We start from the raw sequence: 14,470 nt of genomic DNA, 5'->3' as shown, positions 1-14,470 counted from the left end.
AATCTTTGAACATTTTCTTCATTATTTGAAAAATCCCTAAATTAGACTTTAAAAAAATCCTGCCTGACACCTCTTTTATCTCAATGTCTAAGCCTGTTTACCAAGATGAAAAGTACTCGCGCTCTTCACATGCTGACTCTCAAAGCCATGCCTCCTTTCTGCAATTTAAAGGAATGAAACCGTTTTAGACCGTTTACTTTCAGCTAATAAGCTTGTGACGGGTTGGATCACAGAAACCCTATTGGGGCTGCCAACTGATGTGCCAAGACTACTTCTGACCCTGCCTTCCCTGCCAGCTTGGGATTCCAGAACCATGCCTGGTTGTGCCAGACATGCTTGCCCGTACAAACACAGACCCAGGTCTGAACCACGTCCCACAAACTGCATGCTTAACTGAAAGCAGCTTAAGAAGTGTTCCTGTCTTTAACACTCAGATGCCCAACTCCCAAATGGGGTCCAAACCCCAGATAAATCCGTTTCACCCTGTATAAAGCTTATGCAGGGTAAACTCATAAATTGTTCGCCCTCTATAGCACTAATAGGGAGAGATGTACAGCTGTTTGCCCCCCCCCCCAGGTATTAATAAGTTATTAGGGTTAATTAATAAGTAAAAAGTGATTTTATTAAATACAAAGAGTAGGATTTAAGTGGTTCCAAGTAATGACAGACAGCACAAAGTAAATTACCAAACAAAATAAAATAAAATGCACAAGCCTATGCCTAATACAGTAAGAAAGTGATTACAGATGAAACCTCACCCTCAGAGATGTTCCAGTAAGCTTCTTTTACAGACTAGCCTCCTTCTAGTCTGGGTCCAGCAATCACTCATACCCCTGTGGTTACTGTCCTTTGTTCCAGTTTCTTTCAGATACCCTCTCCACCCCCAAAGGATATCTCTTGAGCCAGCTGAAGACAAAATGGAGGGATCATCCAATTTAAATAAACTTTCTCTTGTTGGTGGACACCCCTCCCTCCCCCTGTGTAGAATCCAGCTTCAAAATAGAGTTTTGGAGTCACATGGGCAAATTACATGTCCATGCATGACTGAGTTCCTTACCAGCCGAGCCACATTCCTGAGAAAGCTCAGATGTGGATTGGCATCTCCAAGTTCATTGCTGGCTAAAGTGTTTCTTGACTGGGCACTTACTGAGAATAGTCTTTTCTCAGGAAGCTGATTAACTGTTTGACTGAGGCTACTTAAGATTAATCAAGTACATAGCCAATATTCATAACTTCGAATACAAAAATGATACATGCATACAAATAGGATCAATAGATTCAGTAGATCACCTTTACAGAGATATGTTACATTGCATATGTAGCATAAACCATATTCCAGTTATGTCATATCTACATTCATAAGCATATTCCCATAAAGCATGATGGGGTGCAATGTCACAAAGCTGACTTTAAAATAGATTCTATAGTATAGGCCTAAAGAGCTTCTTTTCCTTTTCCTTTTCCTTTTCCTTTTCCTTTTCCTTTTCCAAAGTCTTAATAAAACATAAACAGAATTACAGTGCACAAACTGTAAAAAATACATAATCAGCAATGTATGAATTTGAAATACAGTTTAAAAAAGGAAGTATCTTTCCAAGATTTTTCTTAAACTGCGTGTCACAAGAAAACAAAGATTGGCAAAAATGTGTAATATACACCCAACGAAAGAATGAAATGGGTGAGAAATGGCGAAATGAGGGGGGGAAAGGACAGGATGGAGAAAACGAGAACCGTGGGGACAGGCAATGAAGGAAAGATTTAGAACCTGCTGGAAACCTGTTCTTTTTCTCATTTCCCATAAATCTATTTATTTAGATAAACTTCCCCAAAGGTTTTTTTTTTTTTTTTTTTTTTTTTAAAATCAGCCTGTACCTGAATCAGGAAGTTTCTGAAATATCATTTTAAAAGTCTGAAACATTTCTTGGAAACTTTTAAATGTATTTAAAGCATTAAACTGTGGTTCCTTTTTGAAAAGAAGCTATTTAAAAATGACATCTTTATTACAACATGGCCTGGTGTTACACTGATGCCACTGAATACAAATTCTGCAATAGCTTCACCTAAACTTAATGATTTTATTCATTACCTGTGAAATTGAGTAATACAATAAATATAATCGTCCCTATGTTGTTTATGATAAAATTAAGTTGTTTTATGTCATCTTTACATTTTCAGTTTTTAAATTGTCCATATTTTTATTGATGATGCATAATTACATCTTAGAAGTCTTTGGGGCAAAACTGGAGATTTTAGCAGTTGCATATAGGGTAGTTTGGGCTTTTAGCACTCAGGACAGCAATTTGGCATTGTGGGATATGAACATTAGCTAAATGTTTCTGTTAAAATGAACAGTGGTGACACAGCCCATTTGGATATTTAAATTGTCATCTTCAGGTAGGCTTCACACTTAACACTCCATTAACATGAATTTAGCCATTTCTCAGAGCTATTATTTCAGGTTTTATGTCCATGGGGAAAGTTTCACTGGTTTAAATTAAATTGTTTTTTAAACCATCTTCGTTCAACTGAGACAAATGCATATGGATACTGTTATTTGTGTTTAAGTGGCTTATTTGTTTAACCTAAACCTGTTACCAGTCGACTTACGCTAAATCAAAAAAGGCCACATTTATACCAAACTAAGAGTGTTCACACAGTGGTTTGCACTGTTTTAACTATATTGGTTTAAATTCACTCCTTAGGTTAAACTGATGCAACTATCCCAGGTAGACAAGACCTCATGCTGTCTGCAGACCATATAGACAAAAATCTAGTGATCTATGTGTGGTTCACATTTTCAAGTTTTTCCTTCGTTGTAACAGTTTGAAACAGAATTTTTAAAAGAAGCGAAGGCTTGGATTCTGGAGTACAGTTCTACTATAAGGGATGTTTTTTGCAGAAAATTTCATGGCTACAAATCCATTTTGAGGCCTATCTGTTAACTTTACAGACTGAAGTTTTACTCCTGTTAGTGTTACAAAGTCAGTGCAACTCTCGGAGAGTGCACTGGATTTTACTATGAACATCTTCAACAGAACTGTTAACTTTAACCTTTAACCTTTAATTGCAGAATCCGTATTGATGATGGGGGAACCAAAAGGAACATTTAGCTTTCATCTTCCAGGTTGAGATTGTATGGCTTGCACTTAAACTAAGTAGATTTGGTCTGGATTGGGAATTATTGAGAAACAAAATGCAGGTCCCCAAGATGCCTTCTTTACAGCCTGTTGTCCAAGAAGAATCACAGTTTAAGAGCTAAAATGGGCCCTATACTAAGCAGGTGCGCCAATGAGCAAATCTTGTCAATCATATTTAAAACTCAACCACCCACTTTTGTCCCCAAATAGATCCTGCCATGGAGTTGTTGCAGTTGAAGCTTAATATTTCTACCTAAAGGGTATACTCTGTGGTATTCTGCTTTTTTTTCCTCAAAAAGGCAAGTGCAAGATACTAGCACAAGCAAACAACTCTTTCTTTGCAGTTCTAGATTTAAGTGCCACCTTGTGGACTGTTAGAAGCATTGGAGAAAACGAAATAACCACCCACACCTCTCATGTTGAAAAATCATCAAGTAAGGGCCTGATTGAGAAGAGATTTATGTAATAGTCATATTTTTCATAGAATTGACTTAAATAGAAGTAGGACATACACAGAAAAATATGTAGTGTGTGGTGACCTGTATTTTTCATTGCTGGCTGGCAAGAAGATTGTAACTTTCTCTTTCACATGATCTCACCATAGCATTTCATGCCTTTGTTACTTCACTTTGATTATTGCAATGTGTGCTACTTGGTGTTAGCCCTGAAGATTATTCAGCTAGTGTAGATTGTGGCAGCCTACATGTTAATTTTGCTTCTCCTGGAGAAAATGTTGCACGTGTTCCTCTAATCAGCACTTTCTAGTTAATTTTTAATGTATGATTTCAGTGGTTGGTTTTTGACCTTTTGGAGCCACGTGGTTTTGAGGTCCTGGTCCGTTTAGAAAGTCACTGTCTTTTAGTTTTGCTACTGTGGCAGTTGAAATCAGCTGAGGAGCTCAAGTTTATATCCAACAAGTTAAATGGCAGCAGAATGTTTTCTTTTATGGGTCCTGGGCTGTGGAATGTTTACTGAAATAATTTGTTCATTCAAATAATACTATAAAGGAAAATGTACACTGCTAACTTATAAATACCTAAGTCAACACATGGATTTCATATTGTGCTCTGGAGGTCAACTTACTTTGTCTTTATCAGATCAACATAGGAAATAAGTTTAGCCCGAAGGCCTTGTCATTAAAAATGCCTCTCCTGCAGTTGAAGGAGTGCACAATTGTATCTCTCCTGCAATAGCAGTGCAGAAGAAAAGAGGCACTGACTCAAGTACCTAGGACCAAACCATATTGACTTTATAGAACATCTTGAATTATATCTGGAAGCAAAGAGCACTGGTACAATACACTTCCTATGGCAAAAATGGACTAATCGTAATTTCTCACTACTGATGAGGAGTAGCCTCAACTGTGGAGGTATGATAACCTGCCCTGGAAGTTACAAAGGCCTGGATATCCCACAAGGTGTTTTTCAGAGAGAGACCATTTCATTTGCCATACCAAACATAGCTTAAAACGAAAAGGTATTGAAGTGCAATCCTGTCCACCCCTTGGAGGGTTTACAGGCAAGTCAACAGAACCTCAATGCCGGCAGTATCAATGGTAGCTGATTTATCTAACTAAATATGGACATTTGATCTTTTTGAATTGCTAGTTGGGTCATCAATCAGCCAAACAAACCAAGGGAGTCTCCATATCATGCTAACTATCCATGTTCTGGAAAGGAGGAGAAGAAACCTGTGATTGCAGCAAATCAGATTATTTCTCCCCCCTCCCCACCCGCAAAAAAAAAAAAAATTTCCCATCCCTCACCCAAAAAAGACTTCTCACAGTCAGAGGGAGGAATCTGCTACTGACTAGAAACAGAAGCCTAGATTCACCAAGCTGTCCACAACTCAGAACAGTTCAGCAGGACTGCTTATATAGTGGCTATTGTGGAGAAGAAAACTTTCACTTTTACAATAGCCATGGCGTAAGATTGAAAACATTCTATACCACAATCTTTAGACCACATAGCTGAGGTAATGACCACCAATGGCATGCCAACCTTCATTCCATAGTTTTCATCTGTTATAGGTCAACTGTATAGCAACTTGATCTTTGAGGAGAATATGGCGAAATGATCAAGAAACTTCTTTGTGTCAAACTTGAACATTAGGTCCATTACCTTAAATATTATGGGCTCCAGTTCAGCAAAGCATGTAAATATATGTTTAACTTTAAGAACACAAGTAAGTCCACTGAAGTCCAGTTAGATTAGAATTAGAAGTTAGCACTGAAGTTAAGCATATGCTTTATGTTTTCCTGAACTGGGGCCTATGTGGATGTCTCAGGAGGGAAACAAACAGAACATGAATAGTTTGTATGATATGGAGAGTCCCTGGTTGGTTGATTGATGTCCCAGCTAGCAATTCAAATGCTATCCTTGCCTGGGATGTTTAGAGCTGCATTTTTTTAAGACTACAAAGTGGGGGAAAAACTCTTTTCTACTTAAAAATACAGTGAATTTTACAAGAGCTACTGTATAACTTTGTTCTTGGGCAGATGGGAAAAGTCTTGTTGGGAAAATTGCAAGATGGAAAGCTAATTGTCATTATGCTATTTCACCAGTTATATAAAAATTGATTATGGATGTACCTTTTGGAAGCAGAGTGAACAACATAGTGATTTCCATACAACACCTCCCTTTTTCTTCATTAATTAATTGCTGACTCTGACCCATAGCTCTGTATTGGTACATCTAAAAGTATAATGTTATTTTATTAGTGTTTCTTAGTATATGACATCCATCCAGGATAGTCCCTCCTTCCATGCTCTTTCTTTTTAATTTAAATGTTGTGTGTGTCAGGCCCAAAATAGTTGTTTGTTTCCCTCCACACAGTGGATCTAGTTTGTAAGGTTACAAAATCCAAATAAAATATTTATGTGGTTATTGATCTCATCCTTCTCTTTTTGTTAAACATGAGCATTACATTTGATCATTAGATAATAATTTTTGTTGTGTGGCATGTGGGGGGAGCACATTGATTAGACAGTCGTTGCAGGCTGCTGCTCAGTGTCAGATCTAATCCTCTACACTTCTTATACTTCCTTCCCCTAGTCAACCCTCCACCCAACCTCATTTCACATAGGCACTGAATCATCTGTTCCACTGCATTGATTGGGTCAGATGTCAGGGAGACAGACCTGGGCATTATCAGCATACTGAAGACACATCAGCCAGTGTCCTTTGATTGCCCTTTCTTGCAGTCTCTGATACACGCTGAACAGAGGGGGAAGCCAGGTGTGAACCTTGTGCACTCTTCATGAGATAGCCCTCAAGTTACAGGAGCAGCCACAAAAAATAACTCAGATCTTTCACTGACTGAAAGGAGTAGAGTAATTCTAGAACTGCAGATGTCTGAATAATCATGCAGTTATATCAACATCTTATTTTTGGATTGAAAATAGAGAAAAAGAAAAAAGAGCAGTGGATTATTCTTTTCTGTAATTTGTAGATCAATTAATTTGCATAGCCTACATTTCTCAGGGAAAAAATATAATTAGAAATATAACCATAACTTCCCAGTTACAGTGATATTACTGGGTTCGCAAGGTTTGAACATCACTAAAATGTAACAGCAATTCTCTAAATTTCATTTTTCGTATGTAGTTTTTATTTTTGGTCTGCAGTAAGAACAATGAATTGACGTATTTGTACCCGATAGCATCTTCCGATTGCATTGCTGACGTATCAGTGTGGTTTTGGTGGTTTTGTAAAGCTGTTCATGACATGTAGGCTTGCAACCATATTCACACAATCATATTCACACAGTAACTTCAAACAAAACTTTTGAAGAAGAAAATATCATGTTTTCCACAGACATTTTAGCAGATTTTATTTTTTCACTTTAGCATTTATTTTGGCTTTTTGAGTTAGTGCTGTTAGTCTAAGTCCTTACTATAAAGTATTTACAGAAAAAAAATGTTGTTGGTTGGTTTTGGAACAGAATTAACTACTTGTGGGCAAAAAAAATCATATTAATAAGATGTATCATATTTTAAAGAGCAGTGAGTATTAATATTCTTGTATTATGAGAGAATGGCACAAAGAGGAAAATAAAAGACCCAAGCATTTTACAATGACTTACAAATAATTTGTCTTAATTTTTCAGAAGCATTTTATGGACTATATGATTTAATATGTCAAGTAATACATTATAATATTTTGTTAATACCTGGAGCCCAAGCACAGTGGAGGCACGTTCTTTTGAATACAGAATATCTAAAACGTATAGCGGCAGATCTTCAGCTGGTGTAAAGTATCACAGCTGCTTTGAAATCAATGAAGCTATGACAGTTTACATCAGCTGGGGATCTGCCCTGTGACCCATCTTCTTTCTATTTTCAAACTTCCTAAAAAAATTTAAAAAAATATTTTTTTTTCCTCATTTAATGAGTTGGAAGTATAGATGTCATACTCCACTAGGTTACGGGGACAGGGAGAAGGAAGTAAGATATAAAGCCATCTGTTTTGTGCTTAGACATAGATAACTCTTTAGCTGTTGTAATTTTGAGTAGCTAATTACATAGAATAGGGTTTTCTGGTAGAATTGTAAAATTTCTGAATGAAGGGAAAGAGTTAGATGCAACACAGTAGAATTTTAATAAAGTATTGGCAACTGTCTCACAAAATCATACTAGATATGAATTCAAATCGGCTTGGATAAGGACATTGTCATGTGGAATGCTAACTTGTTAGAATTTCTAAAAAAAGCTTAGTGATAAATGACAGTTTATCAAGATATACACATGTGAAAGAAGTGATACCACTGCTATCTTTGAGTTTCTATCATAAGGAAACTAACCTATAGAGACGCTACCAAGTATAGTGTTTACTACTGAAATATCAGTGGAAATATATACCTTTTTCAACCCCTATTTAACATCTTTATTAGTGTTTGGGAAGAGGCAAAGGGTATGGATGAGAGCAAATTTGCTCAGATTCAGACCAGAGAAAACAGCAGTGATGTTGGTGAGTTGAGGAGAGCAACTGGACAATATGACACAGATTGTATCTGCCCCACACCTTGACTGAAAGTGTGTGTGTCTTCCACTTGTTGCAATTTGAGAGTCTGGTTAGATTTGCAATTACTATTGAATGGTAAACTTTCAACAATATCAAGACAGATTTTTTATATTTGCATCTGGCTAGGAGGTTATGATCTTTTCTTACCAAAAAGGACCTCATTGTAATTCATTCTTTTATCGATTTGTTACTTGATTACTGTACAGGAATATGCTCCACTTGAAGCTACATCTTGAATCCACTTGAAAATGCACTGGTATAGAATGTGGCCTACCACTTGTTAAATGAAAGATGAAGCATAGAGTAGGTCTCCTATTTACCAGGGAAGAAGGGCTAATAATTGATGACATTGAGAAAGCTGAGGTATTTAATGCCTGTTTTGCTTCCATCTTTGCTAAAATGATTACTAGAGAGCAAATACTCAAAATAATTCATATTAACAAGGGTGAGGGAGCACAAGCCAAAATAGGGAAAGATCAGATTAAAGAATATTTGGATAAGTTAGAGGTATTCAAGTTGGCAGGGCCTGATGAAATTAATCTTAGGGTACTTAAGGAACTAACTGAAGAAATATCAGAACTGTTAGCAATTATCTTTGAGAATTCATGGAGGACAGGTAAAGTCCTGGAGGACTGAAGAAGGGCAAATATAGTGCCTATCTTTAGAAGGGGAACAAAGAGGAATTGGGAATTATGTACCACTCAGCCTAAATATGATACCTGGAAACATACTGTAACAAATTGTTTACAAATTAATTGTTTAATACCTAGAGGATAATAGGGTTATAAGGAATAAACAGCATGGATTTGTCAAAAACAAATCATGCCAAACAAACATAGTTTCCTTTTTTGATAGTTACTGGCCTAGTGGATAAGGGGAAAGTAGTAGACATGATATATCTTGATTTTTAGTAAGACTTTTGACACAGTCCCACGTGACATTCTCATAAGAAAACTAGGGAAATGTGGTCTAAATGAAAATACTATAAGGTGCATGCTTAACTAGATAAAAGACCACATGTAGAGATTAGTTAGAGGGACTATCTAGTGGGGTTCTGCAGGGGCCAGTCCTGGGGTCGGTACTATTCAGACTGTTCATTAATGACTTGGATTATGGAGTGTAGAGTATGCTTATAAAATTTGTGGATGACTCCTTGCAACCCCTTCCAGCCTGTACTTTGGAGGACACTATTAGAGTTCAAAGAGACCTAGATAATTAGAGAATTGGTCTGAAATCAACAAGATGAGGTTGATAACGACAAGGCCAAAGTATTTCACTTGAGACGGAAAAATCTAATGCACAACTACAAAACAGGGATTAACTGGTGAGGTGGTCGTACTGATGAAAAGGATCTGGGAGTTATAGTTAAGGCTACAATTTAGTCATGGATATTTTTAGTAAAAGTCATGGACAGTTCATGGCCAAGATACAAAAAATCACAGAAGCCGTGACCTGTCCCTGACTTTTATTAAAAACATTCCTTGCAAAATGGGGAGGGAGAAGGGTCCAGCACACTGCCCAATCTCCCTGCAGCAGCTGGGAGCTACAGGGTCCCCATTGCCCTGCGGAGCCCGTTGGGGAGCTTTGGGGGGCCCCCTCCAGCAGCCGCTGAGCAGCTCTGGGGTCCCTCTGCCATGGCCGGAGGCAGCTGTGGGGGGTAGGGGTAGGGGCTGAGCAGCGGCAGGGGGGCCCCCTGCCAGCCACGACAGCTGGGGAGCTGTGGGAATCCCTTGTAGCTGCTGAGCAGCTCCGGAGTCCCTCTGCTGCTGCCGCCGGTAACTGGGCAGCTCAGGGGTCCCCACTGGTGGCCAGTCAGTTGTGAGAAGGTCCCACTGCCACCATTGACGATGGCTGGGGAGCTGTGGGGTGGCCCCTTCCAGCAGCTGCTGAGCTGCTCCAGGATCCCTCTGCCTGTGGGGGGGGGGGGGGTGGAGGGGAAGGGCACGGGGACCGGCTGCTTGCAGCTGCTGAGCAGCTGCAAGGCGGACCCTGCCAGTGGTGGCAGCTGGGGAGCTATGGGGTCCCTGCCAGTGCTGGCGGCCGGTCAGTTGCAGAGGTTGCCCGCAGAGGCTGGGCTGCTGCAGGGGTCCCTCGCTGCTGGCTTCAGCAGATGTTACTGAGCATGCTCAGTATACCCTAAGTAGCACATTCAGTCAGATAGCAGTTTTTCACACTACAGGGCGGCTGGTCAACTGTGTTTATAAATTATTTCCAGGAGTGCTTAGAGCTTAGCGTAGGTGCCATTTTATTTGCCTTTATAACTATATAAATAAAAATAGAAAAGCAACATCACCACCCACTGCTGTGACCTGTCTGATGGATGACTTTTTTACTGTTTGCAATCCAGCAGGATTAAAAAAAAGACCATATAGTTACTTTATCAATAAATAAATTGCATTGCTGTTAAAATTTAAATCTTTTACTGACAGTTATTGCTATACGTGGTTTTCATACTTTATCATGACTTTTGTTTTAATGTCAGCAATTGAGACAATTAAATGATCAGCTGAAAATTAACCTTTCCCACCCACCAAAATTTGGAGGGAATTATTGTAAATAGCATGAACTGATCAAGATGTATTCTATTAATATACACTTTTTGACTATTAACATATAACTCATTACTATTTATTTTGTCTCTTTTACAGATGATTCTTTGGGACTGGGATTTGAAACAGTGGTATAAACCCCATTATCAGGTCAGTCTATTGTATCTGCATTGGGAAAGCTAATATTAATCTAATGAAAATGCACTTTGAGATTAAAGGATTCCCTCTAGAATGGCAGATTTAAATTTTTCCACTGGAGTTTTATAGCTGTCTAACTTGCTGGTATTATTTCTTCAGTATGGTGATTATTCCTTCTTCCAATTTATCCTCATTTTCAGGTTCAGTTCTCTCTAATTCTTGACTGCAGTTGCAGGTTTGTGAGTGCAGGTATTGCAGAGTCAGTACAATGACAATATCCTGATATTGGTTCATACTCAAGGTGACTTGCTGGGCTTGTTGAGACCTCTATTTTGGTATTTCTCTGTGAAAGTAAATTCTTCCCAATAAGGCACATTCCTGGGATAATAGTTTAAAAATGCATAAAATTAAGAAAGTATACTTATTATTTTATGCAGAGCTGATAGCGATACATGTAGTTAAGATTACCTAGCACTTTCTATTATAAGATCTTGTGTTCAGTTGCTTATAACTTTATCAAACTTTAATCATTTGGACTGAAATTTTCCATGCTGGGCGTCTCCCTTGGACCATTTATTTATGTACTTTTTTAAGATTTCAGCTAAAATGGTTCAGTCATTTTTCAAAAGAAGGTTAGGAAAAAAATGTTTTTTTCCCATGTTTAAAACCTCATATATACATACATACTTCATTGATAAATTCCAGTGTTTCAATGTGTTGGAGCAGAAACTTGAAATTTGGCAGGGGAGTTGACCTGGTATCAGGGGGTGTGCTTTTTCCCATCCCCATGAAAACCATCCCAAATGTTAGGCCAGTTGGAAGCCTCTCTAAAAACATAGTTAGCATGTGCTCAGTAAAGGCCTGCTTGAGTTTGGCAGCCAAATTATCTGAACTTTCTTTCTATACTACTTGTGCTCCATCCCACGGCTGCAGGGGCTGAGCAGAATTTTCCCAGTATTTATTCCTCCAAGCTGCAGTGGCTCTGGGCATAGGAACTGAGGGCATAGAGACTGCCTCTCTGGTGCTCTCAGTGCTCCTTGTGTTGATGCCTAGATGCATGGAGGCAAAGGAGGAAGCAGCCTAACTGGACTGCAGAGGAATGGGGGAGGCAAAGACAAGTTGTGGAAAGGTGATAGGAACAGGGAGGGCAGATGGAGAATACATGTCAGATGTGGGGCAGAGACAGGCTGAGGGGATACATGCTAAGGGTAGAGGGGGCAGACATGGTGGACAAGGTTAGAAGGATCTGTAGCCAAGAGAGTATGCTCCCTTTTAGGACCTGGACTGGAACCCAAGATTGCCGAGTCTGTGTCCTCTGCTGTCTGATAAATAGTTGAAAAAACCTACTTGCAAAGTGTGCGTCTCATCCCCCTTTAGAGACTGGTCCACATAGCAATAATAGCTCTGATTCTCTCTCAGTTATTCCATTAGCTCCAATGGTAGAGGTGTGTTTTATATCTAAAGTTCCAATAGTGCTGATGAGACATAGGATGGTCAATATCACTTCACTTGTTGGAGTTTCATCCATTTAAAAAGAATCTAGGAAAATATATAAACCAAATTAAGTTTAACGACTGTTTATATTGCAAAGTCAAGCACTCAAAGGTTAGGAAATGCCAGAATTAAGGTTGCCTGTACAACCTTAATACACTCCCCTTTGGTATAGTCATTATAATAATCTTTGTTTACATGATCACATACTATTTTTCTACAGAACTTCTGTCTTATTCAGTGCCACAGGATGGACCATGCACTAGGATAACTAGAGTTGTCTAGTAAAAGAGGCTGTTGTCTTTTGCACCTCAGTCTCATTTGCTCAAGCAGCTGAAAGATGTGGAATGAATGAAGCAGAGGTTTGCAGGTAGAGAAAGAATGGCCTCATGGCTTAAGCAGTTGAATGCCACAATAGTGAATTGGGTTTTATTCCTTCTTCTGGTGCAGAGTTCCCATCTGATTCTGGGAAAGTCACTTAAAATAAGCCTTTCACAGGTGGCAACGATTGTGTATTCCTTGTTTTATGTGTGCCCAATTTGAGACACCTGCAGTTGGTTTTGCAAAACTGCTGAGTGCTCACAGCTGTAGCTGAAGCCAATGGGAGCTGTTCAATGAACTTATAAAGTCCATAAAAATGTGTAGTATTCTGAAAAATAAGGCCTTAGATGTCTCAAAGTTGGGTAACTAAATTTAGTGGACAATTGTGACTATTTTAGCTTTTATCTCTCCGTTCCTTCTTAACTTAGAGGAATTTTGTGACGATATATGAATTAATATTTGTGAAGTACTAAAGAATCATAGAATATCAGGGTTGGAAGGGACCTCAAGCGGTCATCTAGTCCAACCTCCTGCTCAAAGTAGGACCAATCCCCAATTTTTGCCCCAGATTCCTAAATGGCCCCCTCAAGGATTGAACTCTCAACCCTGGGTTTAGCAGGCCAATGCTAAAACCACTGAGCTATCCCTCCCCCCATAGTACTCACATACTATGAGGGTTAGCACCAGAGTAAAGCCCATCATAAAGCTTTTTTCAGTGCAGAGTTGCATGGTGTGCAGTAAATAAACCATGGAACAACACTTTAAATGATAAGGATAAAAAACAAATTGAATAGTTACGAAATCAGTGATCACTTTCCATCCTGAACACTAAGTGAGGCGGAGATCCTGTGGAAAAAATAGTATGTGACCATTATACATACACACAAGAGGACAAATTAATGTAGCATGTACAATCTTAATTCTGGCATTTCCTAATTCTTTGTCGCTTGACTTTGCAACCTTCACTTCTTTGAGTGATATCCCTGTGGGTGCTCCACTTCAGGTGTCGGTGTGTCCCAACGCGTTGATTGGAGATTTTCAGTACCAATATCCATCCAGGCTGCATGTGAACAATAGCTGTCTTGCAGCATCGTTGGTGCCTCATCCAGCATGTATGCAGCCTAACCCCCTCAGTTCCTTCTCAACCATCCTTGGCCTGAGACAGAGCTCTGTGGTGGGTTCCCAGCGTCTTCCTCTTAAGCCTCGAAAAATAGAATTAGAAATAGTTTTAGAGTTTTCTATTATGTATTCTATTCTATAGCTAGTGTTTGTTTACTTAGTTTAAAAAAATCCAACTTTTTCCCATTAGTTCCCTCAGAGCAGGGAACACTTAACCCATTCAACAATGCCTGGTTCCTCCGGCTTTAAGAGGTTCAGCTCATGCCATGAAGCTATGCCTGTCTCAGATGGAAACCTATGTGTTCGCTGCCTCAGTGAGTCGCACATCCCCCAAAAGTGCACTAACTGTAGCAACCTGAAATCGAGCGCCAGGCATGACCGAGACTTCCACCTAAAATTGATTTTAATGGAGAAATCTCTCAAACCAGTCTCCGTTCCAGGACAACAGACCCCTTCCTCATGTGGCTCCCCGAGAAAATCCACTTTAACTAAGGACAATGCTCAGTCCTCTAAAAGATCGAGGAAAAGAGCCACGCTGTTTTCGCAGAGAGAACCACATAAAAAGAAATGGTCTCCTGCCAGGTCGCTGTCCTCGAAGCAGATCATCACTCGGGTGAGCGCCTTAGAGGCACCGGGCACCTCTGGCACCGTCTGCACTGGGACCTCTGCCAAGCCCCGTTGGAAAGACAAGGAG

The 14,470-nt window shown here is 39.3% G+C and overlaps 1 protein-coding gene across 6 annotated transcripts in view; it reads left to right on the top strand.

Annotated features, from left to right (window-relative positions):
• The window catches only part of PDE3B (phosphodiesterase 3B), a 289,400-nt gene that overhangs the window by 127,140 nt on the left and 147,790 nt on the right, over window positions 1-14,470 (top strand). For all 6 annotated transcript variants that reach the window (XM_077818371.1, XM_077818374.1, XM_077818372.1 and 3 more), the window contains exon 2: window positions 10,807-10,857. In XM_077818371.1, the coding sequence (XP_077674497.1) occupies window positions 10,807-10,857 (51 nt within the window). The remainder of the gene's footprint in view (window positions 1-10,806; window positions 10,858-14,470) is intronic.

This window comes from Eretmochelys imbricata, chromosome 6 (assembly GCF_965152235.1).
Source record: "Eretmochelys imbricata isolate rEreImb1 chromosome 6, rEreImb1.hap1, whole genome shotgun sequence".
In the NCBI taxonomy this organism is placed as follows: Eukaryota; Metazoa; Chordata; order Testudines; family Cheloniidae; genus Eretmochelys; species Eretmochelys imbricata.
This window is presented reverse-complemented; position numbering and strand designations above follow the sequence as displayed.